We start from the raw sequence: 18904 nt of genomic DNA, 5'->3' as shown, positions 1-18904 counted from the left end.
TATTCTTTCACAAAACAATAGCTTTACAGATGAAGTAATGCCAGCCTATGAAACTGAATATAAGAGCAACTAGATGTGACAGTGGGTAAGCTTACTTTCACAGCCTGAGCTATCCTACTAGTCTTACATTTAGGTTCTTTCGTATTCCATATGTCCCAGCAGATTTAACTGGGACATTTTTCACATACTCACCTCCCCCTGTCACCATCTCAGAGCTCAAGCATTTGTAAAAAACAGGGAAACAGTTCACCTTCTAAGGCTTTTGATCCACCAGTCATCTAAACGAGGAAGATGAAAGCACTTCAGATCTCTGGGAAGCGTGGCCACCACTTAGGTTTTCTACAGATAAAATATCTGGGACTACACAAAATTTCAAAGTTGCAGTAAGCACTTCGCAAGACTGGCAAGGTACATAGCGTAAGATCTGTTAAAACCTAAAGCAACAAGTAGCCTGTGTTTGCTCTGATTTCATTTATAGCTTGGGTAATTCAGCAGCCATACTTTAACTTGCTGCTGTCAGTTCAGACAGCATTTATCTCCAGGTTCATAGATGTTACCTAAGTGAGTTTCCAGGAGAAGTCTGCTTGGACACTAGGGTGTTTAACTAGCAATATAAAACTAATCCGTGCCTCTCTTTCACTGTTCATCACATCATTTACAAGCTTGTTTGCACTGTCAGCCTCAGGCAGCCTTAGTGAAGCCTGGGAACAGTCACCTTCCAGTGCTTGCATTACAGATGGAAAGTGCTTACTTCAGACCAAGACACTAACCACAAGTAGCAAACAACACTTTTGAACTCTCTTTCCTCACTGGTCAAAACTAGAAGCTGCAGAGTGGATCAACAGCTAAGAAAAGAATGAAAAGCACTGTTTAAAATTATATGGTTCTGAAGCAGACCATGCCTCTCTCCCTCGACCTAATTATTTCTAAAGACAAATAATTAACTGTTTGTTACCAGACACCACAATGCTGCTTTCTGGTGGTGTTTTCAGGGAATGGAATATGGAAGGAGTGGGGGGAGGGGGGTGTATATAGCACATAGCTTTTTTTTTTATAACAAACCAAAACCAAACAAAAAACTAGACACACAAAGAGGTACATCAGTCTTTATTCTGACAAATAGCAAGCCACGTCCTTTTTTTCACTCATAACCCTCGACTCCCAACATGAGTTTTCCATAAACCCTGAATCTGGGTGTTCCAGTGACTAAGAGAAAAATCCACCTGTGTCTTCACCTAAACCAGATTATATTTGAGTTCTGCCAAAAGGGAATGATGCCTGCAGGACAGCAGAGTTCACTGCGTCAGGCTGCTTTGTCTTCCAAATACCTCACCCTTCCAGATCTGAACACAACAATGATCAAACAGATTCCAAGAGAGCAGTGTGAAAGGTTATTTTATTGTACAAGGAGTCAATATGCCTACCAAGTTAGAGACAGCTTCCTGAAAACTGGGAAAAAGTCTTACAAATTAATTCCCCAAAACCTATGGTAAAGGTAAAAGACCAGCTAGGTTCACAAATCAATATATTTACTAGAAGCTATCTTCTTAGGAAGCTACCCTACAATAAACCACACTATGTGATTACTCTCGAAAGTGATTCCGTCCTTACAACAGAATTTAAGAAGAAACAGGACCAATAAAGTGTGACTGTATCATTGCTCCTTTTCCTACCCACAATTAGTGTTTGTTTGGGTTTTTTGTTTATGTTCTGTGTTTGCTTGTTTTTTAATAAAATATTTTAGCTGGAGCAGGTCTCTGGAGATGAATAAGTAGTATTAAAGTCACTATGAAGAGACTGAGCTCGTCTGAAGCAGCATCTACCATAACTGTCTGGTTTGCAGATATAACCTTCAATTCATTACCATGGCAGCAAAGAGTGAACCGTACCCCTGCAGCATAACAACAAGTAAACCACAAACCCACAGTGTGACCAAACACAAAGCCAATTTTCACTTTATGAAAGAATTAAGATTTTTATCAAGGTCAAAGTTTAGTGACCACTACCCCGCATAACTATATGCACAGTACACACATGTATTAAACTAAGTATATATCAGGATTCCATTTCTCAGTTACAGAAGCTTAACTTGATCCATGTGTTAAAAATCACAGGAACTGAGCAAGCAGAAAGCAAATGTTGGCCTCTGCAGAAAAGTATCTGGGGGCCCTGGTGAATGATAACATGGACATGAGTCAGAGTGTGCCCTTGAAGCAATGAAGTCAAACTACCTACTGGGTTGGATTAGTAAGAGTGTAGGCAGCAGGTCAGACAAAATCATTGTATTCCTTTTCTCTGGATTTGCAAAGCCCCATGTCAAGTTATTCTGCCTAGTCTTGACCCTCTCAATTCAAGACAGTGGCTGCCAAGTCTCTTGCGGTGACTAGAGGTGACAAAAATTTTCAGACTTCCAAAATGAAGCAAGCATACAGTTGAAGCTAAAGTATGACACTTTTTTATTTTTTTTTTTCCCAGAAAACCTCCTCATCTCTAAATTCAGTCCATCACTTCAGTCTCCTGAGGCTGTTCTGCTACCATATGTAATTCTGTCTAAGAGGAACATCCTATCGGTTTTTCCTGTGTTCACAAGATAATCTTCAGTCTTTTTTTATGCAATTTCTTAAGCATTCAGGGCACTTCTAGTCACTGCAAGCAACTGCAAAAGAAGTAGTCCTTTAATTACATTCACACCCCATATGGTTCACTTCAAAAGCACGGGAGTAGATTCAGAACTGACAGCCCATCACAATGTTTAGCAGGGATTTGTGGGATGAACAGTATGCATTCAGTACGGCAGACTGGTGACATTGCAACCAAAACCACCTGCTATCCCATCAGCTTCATACAGAGACACTTATTGGGCTGACTCACAGCTGCTATACCTATGACAGACTACGCCACACTGATGAGTATGTTTCGATCCACAAAGAGTTTGTTTCAATACCATTTTAAACTGCTGAAGGTGTTCCCCTCCTGATGTAAAAGGCTTGTTTTCTTTCCTTGGATCACTCTTGCATCCTAAGATGCACTCAGACAAAAATAAATGGAGAGAAGCGGCATTATCAACAGATGTATAACTAAAGAGAGATATATTATCTGCCTAGACTATTGCTTTCATTCCTCAGCAAAAAGTCCACTTTCAGAAAAATTTCTGACTTATTATGAAATGTCACAGCTGAATAAATTTCTGAGAGGCAAAAACATGAATGAGGGAGGATACTGAGGAAGAACACATACTTGAAGCAGTGCAGAACTAAACCAAACTTATTTTCCTTCCAGGATATTTTTTCCAGTAATCTGGTATGCAGAATTTGTGCAAGACCCTGAGATGCAACAGTATTTCACTTCACAATAAAACTATGCATCTTCAGATTGCACAATGGCTAAAAGGAAGCCTAAGTTCTCTTGAAAAAATTTACCATGAGCTCAAATTAGAATTTCATTTGTGTTTTTTCAAAGGTTTGCAATTTGGGAAACACAAGGGTGTTTCAGTTTAGTATAAGCACCTTCGCAGTACAGGCAGTGTTCACTCTAATAGGAAAAGCAGGGAAAAGCTATGCACAAAGAGAGAAAATTCACTTGAAAGGGTGGAGTAGCATTGCATCATGATGGTAATATCATTTTCTATTCCTCTATATCTTATGATGACCACACAAATGGAAAACTACTCGTTATGCCAGTCACAGACCTAATGATGGTAGCAGTTTTGACCTGGCAATAACTTTCAGCTTTCTTTCATAACTACCTGTAAAGGCCTATGTGGAAAGATACCATAACTTTGTCCTGATATTTATTGTTTTAATTGAAGATAAATACTACACATTATAGGTAGTTACAGCAACTAGCCCCATGTGTTCACTTAACATGTTTTGTGAACAAAAAGCATTTAAATAAAAGCAAAGCAATTCACAGAGGGAAACACACAAAAAGATACCTTTGATATTTATTTGTAAATAAAAGACTTAATTTTGGGGACTAGGTAGGAGAAACCCAAACAGCAAGGCAGACAGCTCGCCTGTATTAATGTACAAACTACTCAGAGATACATTTTACACTTGGGTTGAATTCCATCTTTTATCCCTTTCCCAGCTGACTTCAAATGGTGACTTTCTAGAATTCCAGCCTTACAGAAGAGCTGGCCTTGCTGGCCTGTGAGTCTGTATGAACGCCCAGGACTTTTCTTTCATCTGCACTTACAAAACAACTGTGTGCTTTTGCTGGTATTGAGCCCAACATGCATTAAAAAAAATAAATCTCCAAGAGGCTGCATTATCCTTTTACTTTATTTATGGGAACACTCAGTATTGAAGACAGTTTTTTGACACCTTTCAAAGCATTCAAGAATATGCCCAATGAAGAGAGCCGGATTACATTTAAATTATTTCCTGATACTAATCAGGGTGAGATACAAGCTCCTTAATGAAACTGAAGCTATCCTGAGATAGAGTCAGTGCTATCCAGATGCACAGTAGTCCTCAAGAATCACTATTGTCTTCAGCCTCACTTCTTTAGTGCTCTAGTAAAGCACAGTGACAGCCTTTAAAATGGGCTTTTTACACTTGCGTGGAAGCATGTACCAACTTTCTACTCAGTCAGTTTGTTTTTGTTCTTTTCAGTTTGCACTAAATATTGCAGGAACTTCAGAAAACATCAGGTATGCCAATAAGTCTACAACAACTGTCATTCCAAACACACTTGTTAAATGCACAAACACATAGAAAAGACAAAGCTCAGTGAGAAGACTGAAGACTCAAAGTCACAAAGGGAGAGGGAGAGATTATTATAAAGCCCTAGATAAAGGGCTCTTGTTTAGGACTTAATTGTGTTAGTCAAGCATGGACAACAATGTCTGATCTTTCAAAATGAAATTTCCATCTCCAAGGAAAGAAAACAATGCTTCAATTCAGAAGAACAGCAAGCCTATCTTCATAAGAGGAAGTAGTAAATAAGTTTCAGGGGAAATATTAAAAATATTTACATTTCCTAGAAGATTTCAAAATTCCACTTATAATATCCAACAAATATTTTGTGTTGGAGTGTGCTATTACTGATACAATTAAACTTTGTAAGAAATGCTAAGATGGAGTTTGTGACAGGGAATGGATGGTTTCCTGACCTACATCAAGCCACATGCACAAAGGGGCAGAGAATCTTGTCATATGCAATTTGTGTGTAGGAAGCTTAGAAGAATTTTCTTTCATCTATTTCCCTGCACATTATAAAAAAAAAAAAAAAAAGATTTATTACTGTGTGGTATCAGTGGATGCTATGAAATATTTTTATTTGCACCAGCAGTGACTTGGCCAACTGGAGTTGGGGCAGCTTCAAGGTATGTAATGTTAAAAAGCATTCTCCCACTTTTTGCAATCTTTGGCACACCTATAATTGGGTACATGATGGTAAGTGCACAGTTTCCCAGACACACCTGTCTGTTACAAAAATTCCAGAGAGTAACACAGTGAGCTCCCATATAAACTGCATTAACTAAGTATAAGCACTTAATGCAGTCATTTCAGATTCAAGTTTACTTGCATATCACCTAGGTGTGTGGTTTTGTTTTGTTTTTTCTCTCTACTGAAAGTTTTCTCAGGAATGGGAAGAGATGAATTGTATGTATTCAAATTAAGATGCTATTAACATTCTGCTGTGAATTGAAATAAAATATCAACAGCAAAAAAAAAAAGCCCACTAATACATTTATGATTCCATGTATTTTCATAAGGAAGTTCTTCCTTCTAATGCAAGTCAGAGGTATTTCAGATGGGACTTGTCTAATGGTGCTGGAGTAGGTCCAAAGCAGCTCCAAACACTTTCAGAGTATCCATTAGCCATCCATAAACATACTCTGGGCTGCCATAGTTTCTTTAAATCAATGTCTCAGGACACCAATATAAGTTCCTTTAACTCTAGAATATTAGCATTAAAAAAAAAATATATAAATCCTCAAAATACTGCTAGAAGTGTCAGCAGGGTGGATGAGGAGAGGGAAGGGGCAAGGGGACAGGCAGAGTCAAGTCTAGCACTAAATTTGGTACCATTGCCAGTTGCAGATGTCAGAAGAACCTGAATTGCAGAAGTCCTTGTGCCTAAGTTACTAGGTTGCCCAACAGAAGAGGAAGAGACACTTCAGTAACAGACCTGGAAGTCAAAGGTGCAGCGAACATCTCTAGCATCCACTCATCTCCACCTGTGTATTTCCACTCCCACGGCTTTGTCTTTAGACAGAAAATGCTGATGACTTTTTCAAAGAAAGCCTTGCAAAGTTCTTAATCATCTTCAGGTAAGATTGCTTACTTTCTTCCAAGAGAAAGACTTCTATCTGAAGCCTGAATGTTCCATCGCAAGAGGAGCCAAGTCACTATTTGCTATGGTTATTCAGTTGTAGTTTAAGCTGTTTTCTACTTTAAGATACAACTTTGTGTTCTGGGACCTTCGCAGCAGTTTCTTCCCACACCTCCTCCCTCTTTTTTTTTTTTTTTTTAAGAGAACTGAGTTATTTCTCAATACAGTAATCCAGCTACTTACTGTATAATCAACACTTTAGATACAAGTATCCATTAGGCATTTTATTCCACATAGATATCCATGGGGTCAATTACGCTTGCTGTGCAAATCATGCACTCAAGCCTGATCAGTGACACTAGAAATTCCCTTCAGCTTTCTAGATGAATCTTTTGATGGGCTAGGGGACAGCTATGCAGCTATTTAACTTGTATACGATCCAATCTTAAACAGATGGTGAAACTTGGATGTGATTTCATAGTAACACATTTGAAAGTGACAATTCTCACTTTGTCTCAAAACTGTGGCTTTTTGAGTTTTTGATACCCTACTACACCCATCAACATTCAGCTAAATAGCATCAACACCCAAACTAACCAGATTCCTCCTGGTATTAGGATACATCAGAAACTGGAGAGCTTTCTAGACAATTGTCACCTTTAGTTTATTTAAAATGGTTTCAGAAAACTGAGAAGTCAGTCACTGCTTTGGTAGAGAATTTTTTTTTGTCAGTTCCTAACACTACTTCATTATGCTAAGGGCAAATAACTCCTTTTTACCATTAGGAGGTCACAATATTTTGTCATGAAATTCCAGTACTGAACACGCCACCTCACTCGCTCTCCTGCCTCAAGAAAGCAATTAGAGAGTAGTCTAAATGGTATATATTGCCTTCTTGTATAAGCAGAGGACTGTTTCCTCCAAGCTATTACAGTCTATTCCATGTTTGTCCTTTTACTTGCTTACTCTATGTCATCCATCACCTAAAAAGTAAGGTGATTTAAGCATTTTCAATGTTGCATCTTCATTTTTTGGGCTATAAGGGTAGCAGATGTTGACAAATGTCCCATTTTCCACTTTGAAAATTTCTCACACATACATCTCGTGCTGTTATAGAACGTAAAAGAGGTGAAAAAAAATTATGCAACACTGCATCTCAATAATTTCCATATAGAGTCAAAAATTAGTTAACAGTGTCCTAAAAAGCCAGAGCAGATGGATGAGACAAAAATGGTACAATATAAAACCTATTTTTCATTTTAGAAATGCATTAGATATTTTCTCTTTAATAAGGTCCTAACTAGATACATTAGTGGGAAATATTCAGCCAAGAATATAAAGAGAAATGAAATTCTAGGGTAAACACTGGTGCCTCTCCCTGCTGGGGTAAAAAAGAGTAACTGAGCAAAGAAGAACCCTACAGATATAGAAGGAGAGAAGGTGTAGGGAAAGGGCAGTAGACAAGCGAGCTTTGGAATTAACAGAAACAAAGTAGGTTCTCTTAAGGTGTCTGAGACCTTTTCAATCTGAATTACTTTAACTAATAACCCCAAATTGAACTGAAGGAAACACTGTAAATCTGTAAAGCTCCCTGTTAAAGAACAGAAATTATGCAGATGCACATTGCAGAGGGTAGGCAGGAGAACCTGCAGGTTCTGGTTTATGTAAAGGCAGGTCCACCTGGTACAAAGTCAGAAGACACCAGGGGCTTTGGTGCTGATCAAATGAACAATCCTGCAATGAGAGATTCTGGAAAGTCATCTTTCTGTCCAAACACAAGCCTTGATAATGGCGACACCAACTCTGGAAAATTAAAGACTGCTCAACTTTGTGGTATGTAGATGCATCTGTGCCATATGGCTACAGGCATTGGGTCCAGCCAGGAAGGACTCCTGACCTTCGGTGCAAGAGGAATTCTAAAGCAGATGGCTCGACTTGTTAGTTTAAGGCAGCGGGACTCCTAGGACCCAATTTTTTAGTAGACAATTTAAAAAGTGCTTGAAAAACCAACACGAAACACATCCGAATACATGAGACTTTTTGCCTTACTAAATATTTGTTATGTGTTACTAATCCAGGACTTCTAGCAATACTCCTGGCCACAGGAAATGGATCCAGCTGACAGTAAGTCACACATTAAAGTCACAAGCACTAGCGATGAAGCATTGTACCCATAAACCACCCACATCTTCCTCAGGCTACCTTAAGTCTTTTTTCCATTTGTTTAGCCTACCTGGATGAATCAATCTCCAGATCATGTTATCTAGTCAATCTGGATTTTAAAGCTACTTGGATCAATACAAAGGCATTTTATTTGCCCATAGGAATTTCTTTCTTCTCTGCTCATGTCAAAGGAGGGAAGAACTTTGTTAGTTGTGGGACTAAACCTGGGCAGCTTCAGTTTTTATGCTTAATAGGAACAGTCACATCAGTAGCTGGTCTGGTCTTGAAAGAGCCCATTTAATCAAACAGAAGACAGAAATCAAACCGCTCTGTTTTCATCCAGCATACTTGACAAGGAATTCAGCTTTTGTCACAAGTGGTACCTAAGAATAATTGTTCTGATATTACTACAGCAGCTCAGAAAAGTTATGTAGATCTGTGGACTTTTTTCTTCCCCTCTTATGAGTACAACACACTATGGTGACAGGAGAGAGCACTCAATCTTTTAATAGGTGTCTCTCTCTCCCTGACCAGCATGCAACTCGTAGGACTGAAGCACCTTTTGCTGGTACATTGCTGTGTTGTACCTGACCTAATACTGCACGTAGCCATCATTCAGCCAGAAAAACTTCCCTTTCTGAAGTCTGTTATGAGCTGAATGCTGTAAACAAGCAAACACTGCCCCAAAATATTCTGCTGTCAACTAATGAGTTGTTCAAGCCCAGAAAATCTCAAGTAATACAGAGAACTATACGAAACTTCTTAATACGACAGGCAAGATGAAGTGTCAGAAAATTGAAACTGCAGACACATCATCCCCTACAGACAGGACTTAATGCAGCAAGACCACTAGGAGCAAGATTTCAGATATCCAAGACAATAACGAACAAATAAAATTGAACATTGGGAATAGGACAAGCGGAAAGAAAAGACAGGTAAATCCTTTGTAGCATCTCTTAAACACTTTGCCTACAATCCTTAAGTGGTATAGCTGGATTATTATTTCCATATAGATGCAAAATTGAAGTTACTTCCCAGCATTTAGATGGAAGTCATATGCCACTGGATTGGAATCAGAGGCAGAAGTGGCAGACAAGGATTTAGTCAAAGACATCTAAATTATCAAGGTATATTAAAAGCAGTAAGCATATCTGAAATACTGTCACAGGCATCCTAAAATCTCAGAACCCACTAAGGTAAGGTTTTACTAGAACCAGAACAAATTCAGATGCAATGTAACAGCAAATAATTAAACTTCTTCCTCTGGCAACCAGCATTATAAAAATAGTAGTTATTTCCTTTAAATCCATGTTAGATTATAATTCTAATTCATCCCAGTGCAAAAATACATTTCAAGTTGGAATATAATGAATCTGCGGCTAAACTCAGTCAAATTAAAATGACTTCTTAATATATCAAGTATACTCTATGCATTCTGCATGTAGTCCTGGCACAATAAATTCAAATTAATCTAAGCTGGTGAGTAAACTGCAGCCTACTTCATCTCCAACTTGGTCTCAAAGTAGTGAGCTAAATTCCATTTGTACAGTCTTGATTACCAGTCACACAAATGGCAGAAGAATCACAGCTTGACTTTCAGGCTCCTAAACAGAATTTATTTTCTACTGGCAATTGAAGGTTCCAGATTTAGATACAACATAAAATCAGCTCAAGTAAGATCACAAAACAAGACTAGGAAAAGCTGCACTGACGGGCTGTTGGTGCAGATTAAAATGCCTAACACATCTCTGTTTGGTTTGACATTGTTTGAATAATTATTACTAAGATTCACAATTTATTTTTTGTGCATTTTCATCCAGTATCATTCAGCTAAAGGTATGGAGCTAATTACCAAAACCAATGCCATACTTTTCAGTAAAGCGTTATCCTGCTGAGATTCAGCTACTCTCCAGCATTTGCTTTTTAATAGCTGTCATCACCTTAACAGTTCAGCATAACTTCTACACATCTTTTTAGCACTTCATTAGAACATAACTGTCCTTAACCAACTTCACAACAACTGGCCAGGTCATTCATGTCTTCCTACACTGAGCAGGTTTTTATAAGTTTCCCCAGTATTCCAGAGCTCTAGACCACCAGTAGCATGAAATCAGGCAGCACAGCTTTGAAACAACACTAAAAATGCAGGCTAGCTTAATGTCAAACTTAATTATTTTGATGACATTGTAAGACATGTTATATGTGTAAGCAGCAACAAAGCATTAGCTTTGCTACTGGAAAGAAACATGTTTCTAAAGGCCAAACCCAGTCTTCAAGTTCTCTAGACAAAAGCTCCCAGGCCACATCACACCAGGCAACTGAGCAGTTAAGAACAACCAAGGCCTTTTTTTCTCTTTTTTTTTTTTTTTTTTTTTCCTTCTTCCTGGAGCTTTAGCTCTCCCAGTCAGTAATCTCTGATGTCAGTTAAGTTGCCAAAACAATTTTGTCTGCTCTGTTACTACCGTAATCACATGCAGAGCCTTCAAACACCAGGGTGGTTCAGAGTAACTTCAGATCTGTGGCACCAAAAAAGTAACTATAGTGTATTTTAAGCACTTATCTATACAACAATACAGCATTCTGCAGCCAAATTTGTGTCCCTCAGAGAAGGAAATAGCAGTTTCACTGCCATAAGGCAGCAAAAATTAAGAACTCTGAAGTTGAAAACCTCCCCCTACTCTTCATGAACTCAATACATTCGATCATTTTGTGACCAAACAACAGTAGTCCTTTAATAATCTTGTTAAGTGTTTCCTTTCTTTTAATTGGTACGTTTTCCTAGTCTTCCTTTGCATTACATCCACAAATATTTTGTATGTATGCCAAATAGTACATCTTATTTTTCCTATAATTAGACTAGCTTGTAGAATTGAAATATTCTTGAGCAGAGGACAATTTACATTTATCAAAGCTAGAGACGTGAATTAATACTCTTCCCCTCCATTCCTACCTCCCTCAACAGTGATTTTGGTTGTTCAGTTAGGTGCTGGATTTTCACAAAGTACCATATGCCCCCTGTTAAATTCAACAAGTCTTGAAAAGGTATTTCATTTCAGCATCCAGCACCACAGATATTCAAAAGTGGTACTGTTAGGAAAAAAACCCACATGCTCCACATGTACTAACAGAGAGTAAGAAACATATCTTCAAGAAAGTGGATGCAATTTTCTATACCTTACGCAATCTTAAATCTAAACATATGAAAAGTTTCTATTTTAATGTTTTTATTAAAATCAAAATACAAATACAAACACTTGAAAATGTACAAAAATAAAAAAAGGACATTTTCTACATCTTAAAAAAGCAGATCAAACTTACTTCTGTATGTGCAATCCTTTCTGTGGGAAATCTTGATTGGCAGATATAGAATGCTCTGAAGAGAACAGAAAAATGCCAAATTCCCTCCCCACAAAGTCCAGCAACACTTAAGACTACAAAAAACATGTAAGAAAAATCTAACACACTAAATGTCCCTGGAACAGATTACAAAGAAACCATTTCTAACAAGTAGGCATGATAACATATTTCCCTACTGACTTTAGGGCAAACTATGTGCTGATGCATAGTGTGTAATTCCAGCTTTCTGTAGTTTGTTGATACATAACTTGAGCAACAAAGTTGGATGACTTTTTTTAAGTTATTTTTACAAATTCGAAGCAGCAATTATAGCTTTGTTGATACCATTTTTCCTTCCTTTTTCCCCCCAAAGTTTCAACTCTCCAAATAATAATAATGTATCTGCAAATAATAAAACGCAGTAGAAGAGGTCTGAACCCAAAATAATTATTTTCTTACATAATTTGTCAACACAATAAGAACCGAAATGATCACCTGCTGAATATCACATCATACTAATGAATGTAGTGGAAGCATTATCACAATAACACAGTTTTGAAACATTCTATATCTAAATATTTTTTTGTATGAAGTTTGGCTTAGTCATATTGATCAAATTATGTCAAGCAGTGTAGGTCATTTGAATGTTCTGTCATTCTATTTGGCCAAGACACTTTTCATGTTCTGACAGCAGATGTTTTTTGGAGTTGTAATAATGTGAGGACAAGTGAGGCAGCACTTGTAGAAAGAGGTAGCTGCTTAAACTGACATTATTGGAAAATAAATTTTGGGGGCACACAAGACCTTCTTCAGGTCTCAAATACAGCAGGAGGCTTTAAAGTTGAAAACAGTTGCTCAGTTTACATGAATGTGCTCAGTCCCTTAGAAAAAGCAAGCTGACACTGGTTTAAAGAAAGCTCCCAAGAAACAGGTTCTCTCCAGGTTTTTCTTTGCCATTGCTTCAGCTGTCGACTTTATCCACATAACACAAACATGCTCAGCAAGAGAACATTTAACATCTACTTGCAGAGTGTCCAGAACATGGGCACCCAAGCCATAATCTTCTAGTTGGTACCTGTAACAAACTGAAAATATTTACCTAGCCCTATTGTGGATGGTGATCTCATTAACTTTTACTATGATGATGAATGCAGGTTCTATAATGGCATCCTGCCTGCAGCACACTTGATTATACCAGCTTCCAATTCTATTGCTTCTACAACTATGACTCTTCCCTCTGAAAAATCCAACCATTGGCAGAGGAAATGCTAGTATCACAGAAGTTTAATTCTGTCACAAAAGTTAGTTCAGTATGACATAGCCATTCTTCTCAACATTCTGTCTTCAGGTCATCTGACTGAAAATTATTGTTGTGTATTCTGTACAGAATACACACAAGTCTTTTAAGTTTCTCCAGCAAATTTTAGTCAGTGTCTTGTTTTCTGCCATCTTAAAACATTTTAAGATTGTCCTGTGAGTTCATCTCAGCTAATACATTATACACTTTTTTTGTTTTTACTTGCTAAATATTTTTTAATCCAAAGGAAAACTCATTTTTCTAAAAAGATCCTGAGAACATTTTTCAACCATTACAACACACTCATGAAATTTCACATGGGAATACTGTTAGCACTGACAATACATTAGGACATTCTCCAGTTACTTCACATGACTGGTTAAGATTAACAGGACAGTGCTGAAAACTACTTGAAGTCTACTGAGGCTTTCCTTTTCTTGCTAAGACATAAGGACACATTCTAGACAGTTTTATTGCAAACTGAAAAGAAATCAAAGAATGTGAAACATATTTATTACCAAGCAAAACACACTCTGCAACACTTAACATGGGAGTCATACTTCGAAAATTACTAAATCGCAATTTGTAGGTAAGACATAGCTATGTATGAGACACTTCCAGGAAGTTTTGTCTGTCTTGTCATCTACTTCCAAAAACTAAGTTTCATACAGATCCTCTGTGAAACTACAACCAGCAAGAATATCAGCTGACGTCCAGAATCAATATGAAACAAAAAGTTTCTGATGTAAGGGAATTGTTTCACTTTTAACAAGGTGAGAAGACACAATATATGTTATGAAACAGCAAGTCAATATTTGAGAGGTAGCCTAGTTGCTTGTTTGACTGGGAGAGGTAGAGCTGGTTGAGAAATCAATAGTTAAGGCCAGTCAAAATGATAATTATCCCAAGTTCTCTAAAATGCAAAAAAATGACACTCAGCTTCAGACTGCTTATGTCACCAGGGATTCAGTTGTCTTGCTCATATTTACTCACTTTTAGGTATCACAGAATCACAGAATGTTAGGGATTGGAAGGGACCTCGAAAGATCATCTAGTCCAATCCCCCTGCTGGAGCAGGAACACCTAGATGAGGTTACACAGGAAGGCATCCAGGCAGGTCTTGAATGCCTCCAGAGTAGGAGACTCCACAAGCTCCCTGGGTAGCCTGTTCCAGTGCTCTGTCACCCTCACTGAGAAGTTTCTTCTCAAATTTAAGTGGAACCTTTTGTGTTCCAGTTTGTACCCATTGCCCCTTATCATTGGTTGTCACCGAGAAGAGCCTGGCTCCATCCTCCTGACACTCATCCTTTATATATCTGTAAACAGTAATGACATCACCCCTCAGTCTCCTCCAAGCTAAAGAGACTCAGCCTGAGTTTATTGTAAAATATCCATTCAGGGACAAAATGCTCCCAGAAATAACCAGGGAGACAGTTTAACTACATTTTGCCATGTGTCGACCAATTAATCTAATTTATACATCTTATGACTATGAGGGTTAATAAAGCTAAATGGCTCTGCTCTTTTGGCAGGTTGGTATAACTACAAAAATGAATGCATACCAAAGGCTAGAAAGCAAGTTAAGTCTTAAATTACATAGGGTTTACCTATATAAAATTCTCCATGCAATTTCTTCCCACGGGAAAAAAAGATCAATTGTTTTAGAGATAAAAGCCAATGAGACCTATTGGTTATACAGTCAACGGGTATTAAAACACTTATATTTTGAAGGTGAGACATCTGGGTATAGATTCATACATAATGCTCCCTCGGATTGATGTAGACTCTTCCAGGTCCTGAGTTTTGTGGGTATCTGCTGCTCCAGTTTTTGTAGTATGTTTGCTGATAAGCAGGATACATCGGCTGAAGACCCTCTTGTTCCTGTGGCTCTTCAACATCACAAGTAAGTTGTCTTTCATTCATAGCTTTCTAAACACACACAAGAAGTAATCAGTTCCATAGTTCATGTAGAGAATCACTAGTTCCTATTCTTGTTAAAGCTTTAAGCAAAGTAAAAGGTGCATGATGTCCAAAACAGTCCTATGACTTGAGAAACATGAACTTAAAAATTCCAATCACTAGCAAACAAACGACAGAAGTGCTAGTAACTACTCAGAGTTAATCTAAAATTTTTGTTTCAAAGGAAGTTAGTTTTAAAGCTGAATAAATCTAAAAAGCAAAATACAAACTATGAAGAAGTCTGTTAGCACTCCTGTGCTTTGTTATTTTATTCAACTAGAACTTCAAAGCTCTAGTGTTTATGTATTTAAATTAGTCAGCAAAACTAACTAGGAAATACAGCATATTAAAATGAGATTGACTCTTTCCACTTCACAGACAGCAAACCCACATACTCATAAATTATTGACTAGGATGGACAAATACTTTGCTCTTAAGAAAAAACATTCTTCTAAGGTCATTTAAAGGAACAAGATGAAATCAAAGCTTCAATCAGGAGTTCAAGACATCTTATTATTTACCATGTGCTGCAAGTTTCCAGCATCTTTCTCTGTGTACTGGTTTTGCAAAGCAAAATGTTCTTTCTGAAAGAATGAAAGTTACAATGGACACAAGTCAAAATTCAACACTGCAGAACATGTTTGGTTTATACAAAAACGCCAGTCATCACAAAATACACTCTATCTTGTGAATTGTCTTAACTGACTACCATCTAGAACACTTCTCACAAGCTAGTCTCTGGCAGAAAGTATATGCTGTTGTCAATTTAGTAAGTGTTGTTTACATATATTGGATTTGTACTTTTTTATTTAAGCACAGGCATGTTTGAGAAAGACTAAAAAGCTTTTTTTTTTTAATTTTAAGATGACATCGATTTTTAAATGAGCCACAGCTTAAAACAAATGCAAAATCCAAAATCAGTTCAAACGTTTTCACGAGTATCATAAGCATAAATATTGAGTCTGATACTGAGCAAAAGTATGTAACCAAAAAGGAATTTAATTGTAGACTACTGATAGTAAAAGGGAGTACATTTCTTGTTGTTTAATTCTATCAAATTAAGAAAAGTACTTCCTAGTGAAAAATTAAAAACTTCTAATGAGACTACACAAAACAAAGGCAATGCTTTTCAGTAAAATTAAAATAATTTACAACTTGTCTCAAAGTCTGTTTTGCTAACTAATTTTCCAACTAAGAGTCCATACAGCCTAGACGTTTTACTACTACCTTTTTCTGTGAAGCCTAAAAACTGAAAGCATATCTCTCCAAAATATTATTTCAGAGGTCTAGCAAGGCCTAATAGCTAGTTGTACATCAGGAACTAATTATCATTCTATTCATAGGACAAGACAATAGCTAATAGCAAGTAACAACCCCCCAAATGTGCATCTCATGAACACCCTGCATTTCAATGGCAACTGCAGGTCTACTTCTACTGTTCAGCACAGCTTGCTAGTTAAAACATAGCCATGTAAAGCAGTAAATTCTTTTGCAATTCAACTAAGAGTCCATTGCTCAACTAATTAATCCTGTTTGAAACCTTGGCTGTGCTAAAACGGGAAAAAAAAAGACAACTGGATGGGTCCTGCTCCCCGATTCCCCCTCCTACTTACACAAGTAGCCCTGGAATAGCTTTGTTCTGCAGTTAGCTGCCCTTCTTTGGTTCCCAAAGAACAGTCTCACCACCAAAATCAATGTACAGTGTGTTTCAAAAAGATGGAAACAATTTCAAAGCAGTATATTTCACAATGGCAGTGTGTTACAATTACATAAAAATTTACAAACAGTTTAACGGGTTATCAAGTGGTAATCATTTGAAACTCTATGCCCTGCCCTTGCAAGTAGTAAATAGTTTCATTCATGGGCTAGCAAAAAAACTAACTTATTTACAAAACCATTAATTCAAATGCAACTTGTCATTTAGTATAGGTTTATATTCTTACCTCTAATGTGATTATATCTGGGAGACAAATTTCTACCCATTTCAGGAAGAAATGCTTCCTTGTCCTTTTTCTGGGCTCCATCTAATGAATACACTGCACATGCTACAGCCAGCACACTTGAATGCTTATTTTCAAATCCCAAGGAACTCAGTTCTTTGTTAGGCATTTACAGTTTTAAACTCTATCAGAAGTTGCACTTTCTTCTTTTCAACCTTAGTTCTACAAAAGAAACACTGTACTGCAACTATGCAATTGCATCTCTGCAGATGAAGGTATTTTTTCCAGGGAAGATTTAGCACAACTAAAAACACTTCCTCATGAGCAGAAAACATTTCTACAATTAAGTCAGCTCACTGTCAGAGGGGTCAGTTTTGATCTGGACCACTTCCTACCTTTGTGGCAAGTTAACACTTCACTAAAAGGCACGTAAACTCAATATTTTTACAGTTACACTAGTGCCTAATGGCACTATAGGGAGAAAACAGAAGCACAACTATTAATGATTTGTCCCATTCTAGGCGTTCAGACAACTGAGACATTACAGACTAGGAATTTTCCCTCCCTCCTGTTCTGTAACATAGAAGTTTGAATAAGTAGGAGTTTAAAGCCTCATTCAAGACAAACATAGCTTTCCTGAATATGAAATGCAACGTCTGAAAACACCTGCTGGTTAAATCTGCAACATAAACAGAGGTCTGCATATATTATTACTGCAGTAGATCGATACATTTATGAAATTATCAAGAACCAATACCATTCGCACAAACATTTCAGAAATAAGACTTTGATTTCTGTTTGCTTTCAGTTTAATATGGTGATTCTTATCCATTTGCCCAGTTCCACCAGTCAGTTCACTTATCCCTTTCACACCTCAAATGGCTTTCAGAACCATACCAGAAATACGTCCATGTTCCATTTCAGATATATTGGTAAAATCTTTAGGTAATAATTATGTTTCTAAAAATCAGTTTAGCTTTCAACAATAAATCTACATGAGCACTAGTTTACTTTTTAAAAATTAATATTACACCACAAGTTTTATATTAGAGCTAAGCAATATATAGATTATGATGTCAGTTACTTAACAAAAGATTCAAAACAATCCCTTCCTTTCCAAAGTATTTTGTCACGATTATGATGGATTAACTTCTTTACTGAAACAACTAAACATGCAGTTAATCATCACCTGAGTTAATGGATAGTAAACTTTAATCATACCAAGCAATGCTATCTGAGAATTATGACTTAGGGTAACAGCTTACACTATGGCATCATCACTCCTAATTAAGTTCTCCCCTCTACGCCACACTTAGCTACTAGTTTAGGGGCATGATAGGCTACAGCAATTGCTTTTGCACAATTGCACATTCGTTTGTTTCATAACCCCAGCTTTTCCCAACAGCTCCACAGTGGCAGCAACACCACCAATCTCAAGTAATGTTTCATTCTTTTTTCTTCCTTCCCCTTCACATTTTACTTTTCCACATTCATTACTTAGCTAAAATTTTGAAGCAATTTTGAATTACTTGACTTTTAACATGACCTGTAAACTCATTGTGAAACAAGGTGAAAACTCATCTAATGTTTTCTACTTTCCTCACTCCTCCAATGTTGTTCTTCACTATTTTCACAGGTCTATTTTTCAAAGTTTTGCTTGTGATACTTTCAGTCTTGTAATTCCATTAAAAGGTGTTTTTGTTTGTTTGCTGTGGTGGGTTTTTTTTTGTTGTTGTTGTTTTGTTTGTGGTTTTTTGTTGGTTAGGTTTTTTTCTTTTTGCTTGTTTTCCCCCTACCTTTAATGTCATTTGCTCTTCAAGTCTCAGAATATAGTCTGCACATCTATTCTGATAATATGTGCTTTCCTGTTTACCAGGAGACATTACTCTTTCAGACCCAAGCTAAGACCATGTATTCACCACAAAAT

At 37.2% G+C, this 18904-nt stretch overlaps 1 protein-coding gene across 4 annotated transcripts in view; it reads right to left on the bottom strand.

The window, feature by feature from the left end:
- The window catches only part of NECTIN3 (nectin cell adhesion molecule 3), a 99953-nt gene that overhangs the window by 17873 nt on the left and 63176 nt on the right, over positions 1-18904 (bottom strand). Inside the window, exons 8-9 of one of the 4 annotated variants that reach the window (XM_065853780.2) lie at positions 15559-15621; positions 11653-15007 (exon numbers count right to left, since the gene is read on the bottom strand). The exons of 2 other annotated variants lie outside the window; for them this stretch is intronic. In XM_065853780.2, coding sequence (XP_065709852.2) covers positions 14831-15007; positions 15559-15621 — 240 coding nt within the window. In that variant the 3' untranslated portion in view covers positions 11653-14830. Of the gene's footprint in view, positions 1-11652; positions 15008-15558; positions 15622-18904 lie in introns of those variants that run through there. One more of the 4 variants, XM_071813713.1, reaches the window with a different exon arrangement.

The sequence above is a fragment of the Patagioenas fasciata genome, chromosome 1 (assembly GCF_037038585.1).
Source record: "Patagioenas fasciata isolate bPatFas1 chromosome 1, bPatFas1.hap1, whole genome shotgun sequence".
Classification (NCBI taxonomy): domain Eukaryota; kingdom Metazoa; phylum Chordata; class Aves; order Columbiformes; family Columbidae; genus Patagioenas; species Patagioenas fasciata.
The sequence above is the reverse complement of the archived record's forward strand: the minus strand, read 5'-3'. Positions and strand labels throughout refer to the sequence as shown.